This window comes from Oncorhynchus keta, chromosome 27, assembly GCF_023373465.1.
Source record: "Oncorhynchus keta strain PuntledgeMale-10-30-2019 chromosome 27, Oket_V2, whole genome shotgun sequence".
NCBI classification, from domain to species: domain Eukaryota; kingdom Metazoa; phylum Chordata; class Actinopteri; order Salmoniformes; family Salmonidae; genus Oncorhynchus; species Oncorhynchus keta.
In genome coordinates this window covers 49,680,409-49,697,089 of record NC_068447.1, presented here as the reverse complement: position 1 = coordinate 49,697,089, position 16,681 = coordinate 49,680,409, and the positions used below count along the sequence as shown (strand labels likewise).

The following is a 16,681-nucleotide window of genomic DNA, read 5'->3' as shown; positions in this document are numbered from 1 at the left end:
AAGTAATATGGTGGCAGCATCATGTTATGGGTATGCTTGTCTGTCAGGATCAAAATAAATATGATAGGAGCAAAGCTCAGGTCAAAAGGAAAACCTGCATGTCTTCGAAATGCAGAGTTTTATTTTTCAGTGGAACAATTACTAAAAATATAATGCCAAAGACACTCACATTCCCGAGAGGTTTTGAGTGTTTCTGAGGGGTCCCATTTAAAGTTAAATCTACTTGAAAGGTTTACATTTTGCTGTCCATAAATGATTCCAACCAAATTTACTGAGCTTGAGGAATTTTGACAAAAACAATGGAAATAATGTCGCTTTAACAGTTGTGCAGAGTTGGTAGAATCTTATTCAAAATGATTTACAGCTGTAAGGTGCTTCCACCAAGTATTCCGTGGTGTGAAGACATACACAATCAAGACATTTTCACTTTCTATTTTTTATTCATTTCACTTTGAAAATGTGGAGCAGGTTGTGTATCCAATTCAATCCCTTTTTAGGTTTTATTTAAAGGAAGTCAAATGTGACAACTTTGCAAGGGGTGTGTAAACTTTCACTGTAGTTAAAGTGAATGTACTGTATGTACATGTTAATGTAGTCAACATAGTCGATGTTATCATTTACAGTACGCTCACCAGCATTAAAGAAAATAGGTAAATGCAAACTTTCTTTGAGGCTGTGAATAACAAGCATGTACTGTATGTTAAAGGGACAGTAAACTCCAAAACCAATGTTTGTCAGATCTGGAAATGATTACGTATCTTTTCCATTCATTTGAGGTTATAATGACATATCGCTGAATCTACAAAACAGGTGGCCTTGGACATATGATGTTTGAAAATATCTGATAAACTTGGTAACACAGCTAATCTAGGGGGAGGGGTTCATTAGGTGAACAGGGACCCACCGGGCAGGTGCTCGTGCTCATGCTTCTTTAGATTTGATGGTATAACACAGCTGATCTAGGGGGAGGGGCTCATTAGGTGAACAGGGACCCACCGGGCAGGTTCTCGTGCTCATGCTTCTTTAGGTGGCGGTCCAAGTTGGTCTGCTGGCCGAAACAGCGGCTGCACAGGTGACACTTGAAGGGCTTCTCCTTGTTGTGGATGTTGCGTACATGCCGCTGGAGGTTGGAGGAGATGCTGAACGAGCGGTCACAGTATTTACACCTGGGGGGTAGAGAGAGATTTCATATATTTCTGTATTTGCTTTGGTAATGGAAGATTAAAGTGAATCTAACTGAATTGAAAGAGAGAAAGAAATTGAAAAGTATAGAGAGAATGAGAAAGAACAGGGGAGGAGAGGGAAGCAGAAAGAGAGAGAAAGGAGAAGAGAGGTAGAGGGGTAAGACAGGCAGAGAGAAGGGAAGCAGAGAGAGAGAGAGAGAGTACAGGTAGAGAAAGAAGGAAGGGAGAAGGAGTGAGCTTGGGAGGTAGAGGGGTAAGACAGGCAGGGAGAAGGAGTACGCTTGGGAGGTAGAGGGGTAAGACAGGCAGGGAGAAGGAGTGAGCTTGGGAGGTAGAGGGGTAAGACAGGCAGGGAGAAGGAGTAGGCTTGGGAGGTAGAGTGGTATGACAGGCAGGGAGAAGGAGTAGGCTTGGGAGGTAGAGGGGTATGACAGGCAGGGAGAAGGAGTAGGCTTAGGAGGAAGAGGGGTAAGACAGGCAGGGAGAAGGAGTGAGCTTGGGAGGTAGAGGGGTAAGACAGGCAGGGAGAAGGAGTGAGCTTGGGAGATAGAGGGGTAAGACAGGCAGGGAGAAGGAGTGAGCTTGGGAGATAGAGGGGTAAGACAGGCAGGGAGAAGGAGTGAGCTTGGGAGATAGAGGGGTAAGACAGGCAGGGAGAAGGAGGGAGCTTGGGAGATAGAGGGGTAAGACAGGCAGGGAGAAGGAGTGAGCTTGGGAGATAGAGGGGTAAGACAGGCAGGGAGAAGGAGTAAGCTTGGGAGATAGAGGGGTAAGACAGGCATGGAGAAGGAGTGAGCTTGGGAGATAGAGGGATAAGACAGGCAGGGAGAAGGAGTGAGCTTGGGAGAGAGAGGGGTAAGACAGGCAGGGAGAAGGAGTGAGCTTGGGAGATCTAGGCCAACCTGCTCTGTCTAGGCCAACCTGCAGCGACCTACTCTGTCTAGGACTACCTGCAGCCACCTGCTCTGTCTAGGTCTACCTGCTCTGTCTATACCTACCTGCTCTGTCTAGGCCTACCTTCACTGTCTAGACCAACCTGCTCTGTCGAGGCCTACCTGCTCTGTCTAGGCCAACCTGCTCTGTCTAGGCCAACCTGCTCTGTCTAGGCCAACCTGCTCTGTCTAGGCCAATCTGCAGTTACCTACTCTGTCTAGGACTACCTGCAGCCACCTGCTCTGTCTAGGTCTACCTGCTCTGTCTAAGTCTACCTGCTCTGTCTAGGTCTACCTGCTCTGTATAGGCCTACCTGCACTGCCTCGGTCTACCTGCTCTGTCTAGACCAACCTGCTCTGTCTAGACCAACCTGCTCTGTCTAGGCCTACCTGTTCTATCTAGGCCAACCTGCTCTTTCGAGGCCAACTTGGAGCGACCTACTCTGTCAAGGACTACCTGCAGCCACCTGCTCTGTCTAGGTCTACCTGCTCTGTCTAGGACTACCTGCTCTGTCTCGGCCAACCTGCAGCCACCTGCACTGTCGAGACTGCATAATTCAAGTGTGCACCTCTCAAACACAGGAAATAGATGGCTGAAAAACACAGATCCATAGGTGGGCGGTGCATGCTCATTGATATTAATTGATATGCCTATTCCAGATGGTAAACAACAGCAACGACCCAGAGCAAGAATGCTTCAGTCAAAACATTATGGGAGTATGGCTGTTCATCTACCATGGGCCTTTCTCCATGGACACGTGTCACTGCAGCACTGACACACACACACACACACATCAGCAGCGATCTGCGCTTATATTGTCATTTGAGGATCCCCATCAGCTACATTTCTTGGGGTCTAAACACATTAGGGAACTTACATCACACATAAAACAAAAGATAAAACAGTACATCATGTAACATTATAAAACCACTACACATCTACAATACTAAATGTATGATACCACAATACTACACCACTACAATACTAAATGTATAATACCACAATATTACAGGACTACCTATCTACAATGCTAAATGTATAATACCACCATACCACAATATTACACCACTACATATCTACAATACTAAATGTATAATACCATTATACCAAAATATTACACCACGACATATCTACAATACTAAATGTACAGTACCACCATACCACAATTTTACACCACTACATATATACAATACTAAATGTATAATACCACAATATTACACCACTACATATCTACAATACTAAATGTATAATACCACCACACCACAATATTACACCACAACATATCTACAATCCTAAATGTATAATACCACAATATTACACCACTACATATCTACAATACTAAATGTATAGTATCACCATATCACAATATTATACCACTACACATCTACAATACTAAATGTATAATTCCACAATATTACACTACTACATATCTACAATACTAACTGTATACCACCACCATACCACAATATTACACCACTACATATCTACAATACCAAATGTATAATACCACCATGCCACAATATTACACCCCGACAATACTAAATGTATAATACCACCACACCACAATATTACACCACTACATATCTACAATACTAAATGTATAATACCACCACACCAAAATATTACACCACCACATATCTACAATACTAAATGTATAATACCATCATACCACAATATTACACCACTACAATACTAAATGTATAATACCACAATATTACACCACTACATATCTACAATACTATATGTATAATACCACCACACCACAATATTACACCACTACAATACTAAATGTACAATACCACCATACCACAATACTAAATGTATAATACCGCCATACCACAATATTACACCAGTACAATACAACATGTATAATACCACCATACCACAATATTACTCCACTACAGTACTAAATGTATAGTACCACCATACCACAATATTACACCACTACATGTCGACAATACTGAATGTATAGTACCACTATACCATAATATTACACCACTACATATCAACAATAATACATGTATAATACCATTATACCACAATATTACACCACTACATATCTACAATACTAAATGTATAAGACCACAATAGTACATCACTACATATATACAATACTAAATGTATAATACCACCACACAACAGTATTACACCACTACATATCTACAATACTAAATGTATAATACCAGCACACCACAATATTACACCACTACATATCTACAATAGTAAATGTATAATACAACAATACCACAATATTACGCCACTACAATACTAAATGTATAATACCACCATACCACAATATTACACCACTACATATCTACAATACTAAATGTATAATACCAGCACACCACAATATTACACCACTACTTACCCACAATACTAAATGTATAATACCACCATACCACAATATTACACCACTACATATCCACAATACTAAATGTATAATACCACAATATTACACCACTACATATCTACAATACTAAATGTATAATACCACCACAACACAATATTACACCACTACATATCTACAATACTAAATGTATAATACCACCACAACACAATATTACACCACTACATAGCCACAATACTAAATGTATAATGCCACAATATTACACAACTATATATCTACAGTACTAAATGTATAATACCACCATACCACAATATTACACCACTACAATACTAAATGTATAATACCACCATACCACAATATTACACCACTGTAACGGCGTTCTTCGTTTGTGGAAAGAGAGTCGGACCGAAATGCAGCGTGGTAGTTACTCATGACTTTATTGGAAAAAGCGACACATGAAATAACAAATACAAAATACAAAACAACAAACGGAACATGAACCTATTACAGCCTATCTGGTGAAACTACACAGAGACAGGAACAATCACCCACGAAATACAAAGCGAAACCAGGCTACCTAAATACAGTTCCCAATCAGAGACAACGAGAATCACCTGACTCTGATTGAGAACCGCCTCAGGCAGCCAAGCCCATACAACACCCCTACTCAGCCGCAATCCCAATAATACAAAAACCCCAATACGAAATACAACAACATAAACCCATGTCACACCCTGGCCTGACCAAATATATAACGAAAACACAAAATACAATGACCAAGGCGTGACAACCACTACAATACTAAATGTATAATACCACCATACCACAATATTACACCGCTACAATACTAAATGTATAATACCACCATACCACAATATTACACCGCTACAATACTAAATGTATAATAACACCACAATATTACACCACTACAATACTAAATGTATAATACCACCATACCACAATATTACACCACTACAATACTAAATGTATAATACCACCATACCACAATATCACACCACTGTAACGGCTCTCTTCTATCTCCTCCTCTGACGAAGAGGTAGAACAAGGATCGGACCAAAATGCAGCGTGATGATGATTCATGATATATTTTAATAAAGAAAAAACTATACATGCAGAAACTACAAAAGTAATGAAATGAAATAATGAAAACCGAAACAGCCCTATCTGGTGCAAACACAAAGACAGGAACAATCACCCACGAAACACTCACAGAATATGGCTGCCTAAATATGGTTCCCAATCAGAGACAACGATAATCACCTGACTCTGATTGAGAACCGCCTCAGGCAGCCATAGACTACGTAGACACCCCACAAAACCCCAAGACAAAAACACACCGCAATAACCCATGTCACAACCTGGCCTGACCAAATAAATAAAGAAAACACAAAATACCAAGACCAAGGCGTAACAACCACTACAATACTAAATCTATAATACCACCATACCACAATATTACAACACTACAATACTAAATGTATAATACCCCCATACCACAATATTACACCACTTCATATCTACAATACTACATGTATAATACCACGATACCACAATATTACACCACTACATATCCACAATACTAAATGTCTAATACCACCATACCACAATATTACACCACTACATATCTACAATACTAAATGTATAATAACACAATATTACACCACTACATATTTACAATACTAAATGTATAATACCACCACACCACAATATTATACCACTACACATATGCAATACTAAATGTATAATACCACAATACTACACCACTACAATACTCAATGTATTATACCACCATACCACAATATTACACCACTACATATTTACAATACTAAATGTATAATACCCCCATACCACAATATTAGACCACTACACATCAACAATACTAAATGTATAATACCATTATACCACAATATTACACCACTACATATCTACAATACTAAATGTATAATACCATCACACCACAATAATGCACCATGACATATCTACAATACTAAATGTATAATACCACCATAACACAATATTACACCACTACATATCTACAATACTACATGTATAATACCACCATACCACAATATTACACCACTACAAATCTACAATACTAAATGTATAATACCACCATACCACAATATTACAACACTACATATCTACAATACTAAATGTATAATACCACAATATTACACCACTACATATCAACAATACTAAATCTATAATACCACCACACCACAATATTACACTACTACATATCTACTATAATAAATGTATAATACCACAATATTACACCACTACATATCTACAATACTAAATGTAAAATACCACCACACCACAATATTACACCACTACATATCTACAATACTAAATGTATAATACCACCACACCACAATATTACACCACTACAATACTAAATGTAAAGTACCACCACACCACAATATTACACCACTACATATCTACAATAATAAATGTATAATACCACAATATTACACCACTACACATCTACAATACTAAATGTATAATACCACAATATTACATCACTACATATCTACAATACTAAATGTATAATACCACCATAACACAATATTACAATGTAGGTTGGTATAGAGTCTGTGTGCTAGAATTTTTGTGTGTCTGTGTGGTTGTCTCTTCATTGTCCCCACTGTTCAATAAGGTGAATTTTACTTGTTTTTGAAATCTGATTCTACTGCTGCGTCAGTTACCTGATATAGAATAGAGTTCCAGGTAGTCATGGCTCTATGTAGTACTGTGCGCCTCCCATAGTCTGTTCTGGACTTGGGGACTGTGAAGAGACATCTGGTGGCATGTCTTGTGGGGTATGCATGGGTGTCCGAGCTGTGTGCCAGTAATTTAAACAGACAGCGTGGTGCACTCAGCTTGTCAATACTTCTTACGAAAACAAGTTGTGATGAAGTCAATCTCTCCTCCACTTTGAGCCATGAGAGATTGACATGCCTATTATTAATGTTATCTCTCTGTGTACTTTTAAGGGCCAGCCCTGCTGCCCTGTTCTGAGACAGTTGTAATTCTCTTAAATCCCTCTTTGTGGCACATGACTGAACAGTAATCCAGATGCGACAAAACTGGGGCCTGTAGGACCTGCCTTGTTGATAGTAATGTTAAGAAGGTAGAAACTAGGGCCTGTAGGACCTGCCTTGTTGATAGTAATGTTAAGAAGGTAGAAACTAGGGCCTGTAGGACCTGCCTTGTTGATAGTAATGTTAAGAAGGTAGAAACTGGGGCCTGTAGGACCTGCCTTGTTGATAGTAATGTTAAGAAGATAGAAACTGGGGCCTGTAGGACCTGCCTTGTTGATAATAATGTTAAGAAGGTAGAAACTGGGGCCTGTAGGACCTGCCTTGTTGATAGTAATGTTAAGAAGGTAGAAACTGGGGCCTGTAGGACCTGCCTTGTTGATGGAAATGTTAAGAAGGTAGAAACTGGGGCCTGTAGGTCCTGCCTTGTTGATAGTAATGTTAAGAAGGTAGAAACTGGGGCCTGTAGGACCTGCCTTGTTGATAGTGTTGTTAAGAAGGTAGAAACTAGGACCTGTAGGACCTGCCTTGTTGATAGTGCTGTTAAGAAGGTAGAAACTAGGACCTGTGGGACCTGCCTTGTTGATAGTGTTGTTAAGGCAGAGCAGCGCTTTATTATGGACAGACTTCTCCCCATCTTAGCAACTGTTCAATCAAAATGTTTTGACCAGGACAGTTTACAATCCAGGGTTACTCTAAGCAGTTTAGTCATCTCAATTTCCACCATATTCATTACAATATTTTGTTGAGGTTTGGGGTTTAGTGAATGATTTATCCCAAATACAATGCTTTCAGTTTTAATAATTTGGAAAGTGTACCAAAAAAAGTGTCAAGAAGACTTGAGGCTGTGGTCACTGCAAAAGGTGCTTCAACAAAGTACTGAGAAAAGGGTTTGAATACTTATGCAAAATGTAATATTTACATTTTAAATTTTTAATACATTTGCAAAAATGCCTACAAACTTGTTTTTGCTTTGTCATTTTCGGGTATTGTGTGTAGATTGATGAGGGGAAAAACGTAACAAAATGTGGACAAAGTCAAGGGGTCTGAATACTTTCCAACAGCAGACTATGATCGATAATGTCAAAAGCTGCACTGAAGTCAACAAAAAAAACAGCCCCCACAATCTTTTTAGTATCAATATCTCTCAGCCAATCTGTTGTCAATTTGTTTACTGTACTAGCATTACATCTGGTCAAACACATTTTTTTTCCAAAAGCTTACAAAGCATTCATGAAATATGCTGATTGGTCTGCTATTTCAATCAAATCACATATTCTTGGTCACATACACTGCTACGCCAGCTTGGATGAGCCTAGTAGCGATACGCTAATGAGGGAAACGAATATGGGCATGAAGAACTGGACCGCTTTCTAGTTGTCTCTGGCATTGTTTAACCAAAGCTTTTTGCTGTGGGAAGATAGTGTTCTTATGTCAGGGTTTATGATGCAACATACTGTAGAACAGAATGTTATCTGCAAATCAAATGAAATTTTATTTGTCACATACACATATATATATATATGCCATTTAGCAGACGCTTTTATCCAAAGCGACTTACAGTCATGTGTGCATACATTCTACGTATGGGTGGTCCCGGGAATCGAACCCACTACCCTGGCGTTACAAGCGCCATGCTCTACCAACTGAGCTACAGAAGGACATGGTTAGCAGATGTTAATGTGAGTGTAGCGAAATGCTTGTGCTTCTAGTTCCGACCATGCGGTAATATCTACCATGTAATCTAACAATTCCTCAACAACTACCTAATGCACACAAATCTAAAGGGGTGAATGAGAATATGTACATATAAATATATGGATGAGCGATGGCCGAGCGGCATAGGCAAGATGCAGTAATGGTATAGAGTTCAGTATATACATATGAGATGAGTAATGCAAGAAATGTAAACATTATTAAAGTGGCATTATTTAAAGTGGCATTGTTTAAAGTGACTAGTGATCCATTATTTAAAGTGGCCAAAGATTGGGTCTCAATGTAGGCAGCAGCCACTCAATGTCTACCATTCCAGTGTTTAATTGCTATATTGTAATTACTTCACCACCTGCTCCTTTTCACCCCAGTATCTCTACTTGCACATTCATCTTCTGCACATCTACGATTCCAGTGTTTAATTGCTATATTGTAATTACTTCGCCACCATGGCCTATTTATTGCCTTAACTCCCTTATATTACCTCATTTGCACTTTTTGTTTTCTTTTGTTCTACTGTATTATTGACTATGTTTTGTCTATTCCATGTGTAACTCTGTGTAACTCTGTATTGTTGTATGTGTCGAATTGCTGTGCTTTATCTTGGCCAGGTCGCAGTTGCAAATGAGAACATGTTCTCAACTAGCTTACCTGGATAAATAAAGGTGAAATCAAATAAAATAAATAAAATAAAAAATAAATTAGTGATGGCTGTTTAACAGTCTGAAGGCCTTGAGATAGAAGCTGTTTTTCAGTCTCTCGGTCCCAGCTTTAAGGCACCGGTACTGACCTCGCCTTCTGTATGATAGTGGGATGAACAGGCAGTGGCTCGGGTGGTTGTTGTCCTTGATGATCTTTTTGGCCTTCCTGTGACATCGGGTGGTGTAGGTGTCCTGGAGGGCAGGTAGTTTGCCCCCGATGATGCGTTGTGCAGACCTCACTACCCTCTGGAGAGCCTTACGGTTGTGGGCAGAGCAGTTGCCATACCAGGCAGTGATACAGCCCAACAGGATGCTCTTGATTGTGCATCTGTAAAAGTTTGTGAGTGTTTTTGGTGACAAATGTCAAATTTATCAAATTTCTTCAGCCTCCTTCTTCATCATGCTGCCTGTGTGGGTGGACCATTTCAGTTTGTCCATGATGTGTACGCCGAGGAACTTAAAACTTTCTAACTTCTCCACAACTGTCCCGTCGATGTGGATAGAGGGGTGCTCCCTCTGCTGTTTTCTGAATTCCACGATCATCTCCTTTGTTTAGTTGACTTTGAGTGTGAGTTTATTTTCCTGACACCACACTCCGAGGGCCCTCACCTCCTCCCTGTAGGCCTCGTTGTTGTTCTCGTTGTTGTTGGTAATCAGGCATACTACTGTAGTGTCGTCCGCAAACTTGAGGATTGAGTTGGAGGTGTGCTTGGCCATGCAGTCATGGGTGAACAGGGAGTACAGGAGGTGGCTGAGATCACACCCTTGTGGGGCCCCAGTGTTGAGGTTCAAGGAAGTGGAGGTATTTTTTTCTACCTTCAGCATGTGGGAACAGCAGACTGGGATAGGGATTGATTATGTCCGTAACGTAATTATGTCCGGTCACCTTGCCATGATTAAAAGCAGTGGTTGACGCTTTCAGTTTTGCGCGAATGCTGTCATCAATCCATGGTTTGTGGTTGGGAAAGATTATAATAGTCACCATGGCTACAACATCACCGATGCAATTGCTAATAAACTCTCTCACGAGTCAGCATATACATCAATGTTGTTGTCCGACGATATCAGGAACATATCGGAGCTGCTCTTCCTCCCGGGGAAGGACTGCCCGTTCCATGATCTCGCCATCACGGTTGACAACTCCATTGTGTCCTCCTCCCAGAGCGCTAAGAACCTTGGCGTGATCCTGGACAACACCCTGTCGTTCTCAACTAACATCAAGGCGGTGGCCCGTTCCTGTAGGTTCATGCTCTACAACATCTGGAACGACCCTGCCTCACACAGGAAGCGGCGCAGGTCCTAATCCAGGCACTTGTCATCTCCCGTCTGGATTACTGCAACTCGCTGTTGGCTGGGCTCCCTGCCTGTGCCATTAAACCTCTACAACTCATCCAGAACGCCGCAGCCCGTCTGGTGTTCAACCTTCCCAAGTTCTCTCACGTCACCCCGCTCCTCCGCTCTCACTGGCTTCCAGTTGAAGCTCGCATCCGCTACAAGACCATGGTGCTTGCCTACGGAGCTGTGAGGGAACGGCACCTCAGTACCTCCAGGCTCTGATCAGGCCCTACACCCAAACAATGGCACTGCGTTCATCCACCTCTGGCCTGCTCGCCTCCCTACCACTGAGGAAGTACAGTTCCCGCTCAGCCCAGTCAAAACTGTTCGCTGCTCTGGCTCCCCAATGGTGGAACACACTCCCTCACGACGCCAGGACAGCGGAGTCAATCACCACCTTCCGGAGACACCTGAAACCCCACCTCTTTAAGGAATACCTAGGATAGGATAAAGTAATCCTTCTCACCCCCCTTAAAAGATTTAGATGCACTATTGTAAAGTGGCTGTTCCACTGGATGTCATAAGGTGAATGCACCAATTTGTAAGTCGCTCTGGATAAGAGCGTCTGCTAAATGACTTAAATGTAATGTAAATGTATATCCCAGTCCACGTGATCGAAGCAATCTGGAAGTGTGGAATCAGATTGGTTAGATTGGTCGGACCAGCATTGAACAGACCTGAGCACGGGGGTTCCTGTTTTAGTTTCTGTCTATAGGCTGGGAGAAACACAATTTGAGTTGAATATTTGATTTGATCTGAGGGAAAACCTTTCAAGCTTTGGAATGAAGATGCAGGGCTCTTTTCATTTTGTGTGTGTTTTGTGTGTGGGGGGGTGTATTTACTTCATTATCTTAAGAGGACTTTCTGTGGACCCCACCAGCTTGCTCTGACCGTTACTCTTGCTCTGACCGATGGGGCAACACATTTTTATTTAATATTTAAGCAGGGAGTCATGCTGAGACCACAGTCTGTTGCAGATGAGCCCTGCATGAACACATCAATAAACAACAATTACATGATACATATATACTGTACACACATCAATTACACAAAACATGAAAAGCAAACACAAGACACAAAAAGCAAGACAAAATCATAAGAAACAAACACATACTTCAGTAAAAAGTCCCTCTAACATTCGCCTGAACTGCCCTGGAGGCACCAATACCACCAACATTGAAGGTCAATAAAACTGAAAGCAGATTTCCCTAACTGTAGAGATGGAAGGGATCTCCAGGGTTAGCCATCCCTGAGTCCTGGTCTGGTATCTTATACTGTATGTTTGAAGGCATCTCCAGGTTTAGCCATCCCTGAGTCCTGGTCTGGTATCGTATACTGTATGTCTGAAGACATCTCCAGGGTTGGACCCTGAGTCCTGGTCTGATAACTTATACTGTATGTCTGAAGGCATCTCCAGGTTTAGCCATCCCTGAGTCCTGGTCTGGTATCTTATACCGTATGTCTGAAGGCATCTCCAGGGTTGGACCCTGAGTCCTGGTCTGATAACTTATACTGTATGTCTAAAGGCATCTCCAGGGTTGGACCCTGAGTCCTGGTCTGATAACTTATACTGTATGTCTGAAGGCATCTCCAGGGTTAGCCATCCCTGAGTCCTGGTCTGGTATCTTATACTGTATGTCTGAAGGCATCTCCAGGGTTGGACCCTGAGTCCTGGTCTGATAACTTATACTGTATGTCTGAAGGCATCTCCAGGGTTGGACCCTGAGTCCTGGTCTGATAACTTATACTGTATGTCTGAAGGCATCTCCAGGGTTGGACCCTGAGTCCTGGTCTGATAACTTATACTGTATGTCTGAAGGCATCTCCAGGGTTAGCCATCCCTGAGTCCTGGTCTGGTATCTTATACTGTATGTTTGAAGGCATCTCCAGGTTTGGCCATCCCTGAGTCCTGGTCTGATATCTTATACTGTATGTCTGAAGGCATCAGGGTTGGACCCAGTCCTGGGATAACTTATACTGTATGTCTGAAGGCCCAGGGTTGGACCCTGAGTCCTGGTCTGATAACTTATACTGTATGTCTGAAGGCATCTCCAGGGTTAGCCATCCCTGAGTCCTGGTCTGGTATCGTATACTGTATGTCTGAAGGCATCTCCAGGGTTGGACCCTGAGTCCTGGTCTGATAACTTATACTGTATGTCTGAAGGCATCTCCAGGGTTAGCCATCCCTGAGTCCTGGTCTGGTATCTTATACTGTATGTCTGAAGGCATCTCCAGGGTTGGACCCTGAGTCCTGGTCTGATAACTTATACTGTATGTCTGAAGGCATCTCCAGGGTTGGACCCTGAGTCCTGGTCTGGTAACTTATACTGTATGTCTGAAGGCATCTCCAGGGTTGGACCCTGAGTCCTGGTCTGGTATCTTATACTGTATGTCTGAAGGCATCTCCAGGGTTGGACCCTGAGTCCTGGTCTGATAACTTATACTGTATGTCTGAAGGCATCTCCAGGTATAGCCATCCCTGAGTCCTGGTCTGGTATCTTATACTGTATGTCTGAAGGCATCTCCAGGGTTGGACCCTGAGTCCTGGTCTGGTATCTTATACTGTATGTCTGAAGGCATCTCCAGGGTTGGACCCTGAGTCCTGGTCTGGTATCTTATACTGTATGTCTGAAGGCATCTCCAGGGTTGGACCCTGAGTCCTGGTCTGGTAACTTATACTGTATGTCTGAAGGCATCTCCAGGTATAGCCATCCCTGAATCCTGGTCTGGTATCTTATACTGTATGTCTGAAGGCATCTCCAGGTATAGCCATCCCTGAGTCCTGGTCTGGTATCTTATACTGTATGTCTGAAGGCATCTCCAGGGTTGGACCCTGAGTCCTGGTCTGGTATCTTATACTGTATGTCTGAAGGCATCTCCAGGGTTGGACCCTGAGCCCTGGTCTGGTAACTTATACTGTATGTCTGAAGGCATTTCCAGGGTTGGCCCCTGAGTCCTGGTCTGGTATCTTATACTGTATGTCTGAAGGCATCTCCAGGGTTGGACCCTGAGCCCTGGTCTGGTAACTTATACTGTATGTCTGAAGGCATTTCCAGGGTTGGACCCTGAGTCCTGGTCTGGTATCTTATACTGTATGTCTGAAGGCATCTCCAGGGTTGGACCCTGAGCCCTGGTCTGGTAACTTATACTGTATGTCTGAAGGCATTTCCAGGGTTGGCCCCTGAGTCCTGGTCTGGTATCTTATACTGTATGTCTGAAGGCATCTCCAGGTATAGCCATCCCTGGATGTATCCAGACTTCAAAGAGGACCTACTTTTAGCTGCCCCCTCTTGACATCGTATAGACATTTTTTTAGAGTTCATTTCCTGCAATTCTACACATTTTGCCAGAGGTAGTAGAGAAAATGCTGCTGTTTTAAGCCACATTTTCTGCAATTTTATACATTTTGCCATTGGCCAGAGAAAAGATTTTGACTGAAATAACAAGAGAAAAACTGCTGATGCTCAACCAAATTTAGGAATTGTTACCTTGATATAGACGCTATCGCCATAGTCAATAACCGGAATGGATGTTGACTGAATTATTTGTTTTGTGCTATTTAATGAAGACAGGACCTGTTCCTGTAGAAGAAGTCTATTTTAATTCTTCATGTCTTAACTCATCAACATGCTTTTTGTCGATCCAGATGCCCAGACACGATCAATGAGGGCACCATCCATATAACATCAGATACATTTTTAAGGGATTTGGAAAATAACACATTTGTTTTACTTTGCTGAAGTACCAATTTAGGTTCAACAAAGGCTTTCTGCTGGGCAATAAAGCAGATTGAAGTTCTGGATACAGGTGAAAGTTATACCTTTTTTACAGATAAACCAATATTGTTAATGTAAATAATGAAAATAACCAGACCAAAATCGATCCCTGTTCTGTCTAGAAAACCTAATTTAACACCATCAGTAAATACACACTGTGTTCTCTCCTTTAAATAACTTTCGAACCAGCTACACGCAGCCTGGTCCGGGCCATTTGATGAAAGCCTCTGAATAAGCAATGAATGGCGCATTACCGCCTGAATGGGGTCTTTCAGTGGTTAGGTCTAAGTGGGGCCAATTTCAAAGCAGAAAGCATCCGTCTGATAGGATAAAAGATCTCAGGCAGGGAAATGTCTCTCTCTCTCTCTCTCTCTCTCTCTCTCTCTCTCTCTCTCTCTCTCTCTCTCTCTCTCTCTCTCTCTCTCTCTCTCTCTCTCTCTCTCTCTCTCTCTCTCTCTCTCTCTCTCTCTCTCTCTCTCTCTCTCTCTCTCTCTCTCTGGTGTTATTTGCGTGAAAAGTGGCAGAGATAATGATGTCTGCTATTTGTTAGGGTAAATTGTTTCTAAATGAGGTAATAAGCAGATTGTTTGGACTGGGCGCGGGGACTGGGTCTCTCTCTCTCCTGATCAGGGAGTTGGCACTACAGCTCAACAGAGGACAAAGTGCACCCCTTTCGTTTTGTGCCCTCGGGTTAACCAAGTTTCGAATACTAGATGGTCCATTTGAAAAATGAGATTGCAGGTTATTTTCAAATGTAGAACTGCTTGCCTATCACTGCCACTCTTGCCGTTTCAATGTCAACATGTTCTCAACATGGACTCCAAGAGAGGGAAATAGAGAGATGGAGGAACATTCAGCAGAAAGAGAGAGAGAAAGAGATAGAGGGACACAGGGTTAAAGAGCAAGAGAGAGAGCGTGGTATGTGTGAGTGTATGTGTGAGCTCTCTGTGGCCTGGCGAGCAGAAGTAGCTGGCAGGACTAAGTACTTGATGCTGTTTTGACAAACGGCTTAAGAGCATCTGGAGAAATGAGGGCTGTGAGGTTCAGAGGTCAATCAATGGGCTCTCTGAATGGCTGGGGTCTAAGAGGAAGGAAGCCCCCTCCCTATCTGTGCAGAGACTGGGCAGGTGCCAAATGACTGATAATTAACTGGTCTCTATAAATGGAGGCTCTGTTTTCCCCAGGGCACTATTACAACATGACATTGTCCAGGACCATTCACCGCCAACCTCCCTACCACTCTATTCCCTCCCTCCTCGATATATATGTATATATATATCTATGCTGTGTGTGTGTGTATAGCCAAATCAGCACATTTAAGTGTGTGTGTGTATGTGTGTGTCGTTACGAAGGCCTATGCAAGGCATGAGTGCGTTTTGATTGATGGAGGAAAGAGGGATGGAGGAAAGAAGAGGAAGGGCTTACCTGTAGGGCTGCTCCCCTGTGTGTGTCCGTAAATGCCTGGTAAGATTAGCTGACCTGGGGAAGATCTTCCCACAGTACCTAGAGAGAGAGAGAGAGAGCGCGAGAGAGTGCGAGAGAGCGCGAGAGAGCGCGAGAGAGCGTGAGAGATGGGGGAGCGGGGAAAGTGAGAGAGAGATGGGGGAGCGGGGAAAGTGAGAGAGAGATG

General features: G+C 42.3%; 1 protein-coding gene across 6 annotated transcripts in view; it reads right to left on the bottom strand.

Moving 5' to 3' along the window:
* The window catches only part of LOC118377888 (histone-lysine N-methyltransferase PRDM16-like), a 405,134-nt gene that overhangs the window by 20,804 nt on the left and 367,649 nt on the right, over positions 1 to 16,681 (bottom strand). For all 6 annotated transcript variants that reach the window (XM_052482565.1, XM_052482569.1, XM_052482568.1 and 3 more), the window contains exons 12-13: positions 16,477 to 16,554; positions 997 to 1,166 (exon numbers count right to left, since the gene is read on the bottom strand). In XM_052482565.1, coding sequence (XP_052338525.1) covers positions 997 to 1,166; positions 16,477 to 16,554 — 248 coding nt within the window. The remainder of the gene's footprint in view (positions 1 to 996; positions 1,167 to 16,476; positions 16,555 to 16,681) is intronic.